The following is a 2,731-nucleotide window of genomic DNA, read 5'->3' on the forward strand; positions in this document are numbered from 1 at the left end:
CGGAAGCGCTGGTGGTGCAGTCCTTCTGCACCAGTTCCCAGACAGGCTTGAACGTCTACCAGTATTTCCTCAAAGTGCCAGGAACGTGTGGCTCTGTGGTACAGAAGGAGCTGAACAGTAACTCCTGGAGGACAACTTTACTAGAATTCAGGGACAAAGGGGTTGTTGGAGGTTTTCACTTCCCAAATGAATTGCTTTGCTCTTGGCCTGAAGGGACACTGGCCCATCAGAGCTTCGATAGATCAGGTTTCTGGAAGGCTCTGCATTACAGGCTTTACTATTTTTCATCTTTCTTCCCTTATTTTTTTAAAGGGAATTTATGATTTGCCAAGTTAATTTCTTTAGAGCAAACAAGTATAAATCCCGTTGTAAATGATGGCTTGTTCCACGTGTTGTTCTGTATGGGGCAAGATTGCTATAGCCAATAACTACACAGCCAAGGTCTGCTGTAAATTCCCTTGCCGCGAAGATTTGTCAGCTGTGAAAATGCAGCACCGGGTGAATATGCCTGAAAAAGGTGGTGTTGCAGAGGCAAGTCTTAAAGGGGAATTGCCAACTTTCTCCACATGAGCTGCTTTGCGAACTCAGCGAATTTGCTGACCTGCTGCCTTTCTGCGCCTCCAGTACAGGGCTGTTCCTGATGGTGAAGAGGGGAGAAGGGTGTGAGACCTGTACTGCTTTTGGCCCCTACTCAGTTTTTGTGGTGCCTGGGAGAAGGTTGGGGAAAAGTTGCAGAATCTGCTAACTGAGGATGCAGCAAACAGTTCCCTTCAGGGTTTTGTACGGAGCTTTTTGTCCTTCCCCTCTCACCAGTTCTGAGGGATCACAGTAAATTTTCCTTGCTGGCAGATGTCGGAACAGCAGCACGGTGCCTCTGTCTCTCATCCCACTGACTATAGCCAGAGATATATTTTTTTGGTTCTGCTAATCTGTAGATGTTAATGTAGCGAAGAGGGGAACCCAGTGCAAATGAGAGCACAGAGAAATAGATTCTTCTTAAGCTCATTCTGCAAATGCTGGGCTACCTGTCACGTGACCTGCAGGTTTAGCTAATACGTAGAGCAGAAAATTAAAGCTGAGTTAATAAGGATTGAACTGCCTGCCACCTTGTTTTCTCCAACAGCCATTAAAAGTGCCTCTGTCTTTAGGTCTCTCAAGGCAGCTGAAGTAATGGTTTGTAAATTTGTTATTGACTCAGGCTTCGCTGTTTAAAAATGCTCAGGGCATTTGAAACCCTTAAATTGAAAGGTGAATAGTGCTTGTGCACTTAGATTCCTAAAAACCAAGCAAAGAAACAGTTCCCTCCTCGCTCACCAAAACCTGAAGTATTCCGCTGAAAATCTATGTAGATACCAGCATTAATGGTTAATTAACACTTTGCGCACCTTCAAGACCTCTGGACCTCAGGGTGTTTTTTTCAAAGCAGCAGCTGCACAGTTCCTCCCTGGGGAGGAACAGCAAGCGTGAAAAAGTGTCTGCAGGAGCGTGAGGCAAAAAGGGAAGAGTCTGTTTAAAAAGGTGAATAAGAAGAGTGTAATTATCAGAGCAGAAGCTCCATTAGGATAGCCTGGTCCGTTCTTTACTGCATCAAAAGAAGGTGCAGTGAAGAAGATCATCCTCGCTATATCTCATGCAAAGAGGAGCACTTAATAGCACGGTGCTACGTAGAACCGCTCTGGGGTTTGGCTCTTAGTGGTTCACAAAGAAGGTGGTTGCCTGCTTTATCTGTGCCACTCCTGGTGACACCTCGAGGTATCATAGCGCATCGCAGGTGCATTCTGGGAAAATTCCAAGAAAAGCTTTGCTTGGCTTATCAAAGCGGTAAGACTGGAGGCCTGCAGACCAATCCAGGCGACGGTTCACAGAGTAAAACAGGACCCCAAATCAACCACAGACAGCACAGGAAAAACTAAAATACATACGACAGTCAAGTACGGGGGAATCAGTTCATTTCCAGTCTCTCTGCCAAGATCTGATCTCAGAGATGTTACAAGAGCCCCCAGCAGTGGCAATGAGCAGTAATTCTCTTTTGTAAGTGCAACTTGGAGTCTTGTCCACAGATCCTGAGAGGTGACTTAAAGATTTAACCCTAGCTTATCCTTAAAATGTGAATGGATGTGTGGGACTTTGGAGCCTTCTCACCCTCTTCCTTAGGGCAGGATGGAGGCGACTTCTGCAAAGCTCCATGATGGAAAACATTTTCACTGCTTACACGGGGTTTAAATATTGAGGGCCCTGATGTGAAACGTTCAACACGGGTCGATGTGCAGCAGTCAACTTTGCATGTACACACGTGAAATGCGACCTTTGCTTTTTTGAGTCTTAAATCCTCCCAGGTAAGCTGGAAGGAAAAAAGAAGAAAAGGACTCAGAAATTGGCAGAAATTTATTTTACAAAATGCAGTTAACTCTGCACTCCTTTTTTTTTCCTTAGAAGAGTGAGCAACAATAAATGCTTCTCTTCCAGATAACTCATTGCTGCTGAAAGCCTTTGCCCAACAACCGCGTTACCTCAGTGGCCAAGCTCTGCTGATTGTCACAGAACATTTCTTAGGATGTGCTTCAGCTCATCTCCATGTCTAAGTCAAGAAGTCTTCAGAGGAACTATTTATGAGGGAATGCCTCTGAGAAGTGACTGCAGGTGTTACCGAAAATTCAGAAGAAGCGGGCGTTTTCTTCTTATTATCAGTGCCCGGTGCTAGAAGTGATGCGTGGAAAAACTCCGCAATCAA

General features: G+C 45.2%; 1 protein-coding gene across 1 annotated transcript in view; it reads left to right on the forward strand.

Moving 5' to 3' along the window:
* The window catches only part of FAM179A (family with sequence similarity 179, member A), a 19,034-nt gene extending 16,452 nt beyond the window's left edge, over positions 1-2,582 (forward strand). Inside the window, exon 13 of the mRNA XM_010132474.1 lies at positions 2,467-2,582. Within this exon, the coding sequence (XP_010130776.1) occupies positions 2,467-2,582 (116 nt within the window). The remainder of the gene's footprint in view (positions 1-2,466) is intronic.
* The last annotated feature ends 149 nt before the right edge of the window (positions 2,583-2,731 follow it).

Source organism: Buceros rhinoceros, unplaced genomic scaffold, assembly GCF_000710305.1.
Source record: "Buceros rhinoceros silvestris isolate BGI_N320 unplaced genomic scaffold, ASM71030v1 scaffold16143, whole genome shotgun sequence".
NCBI lineage: Eukaryota > Metazoa > Chordata > Aves > Bucerotiformes > Bucerotidae > Buceros > Buceros rhinoceros.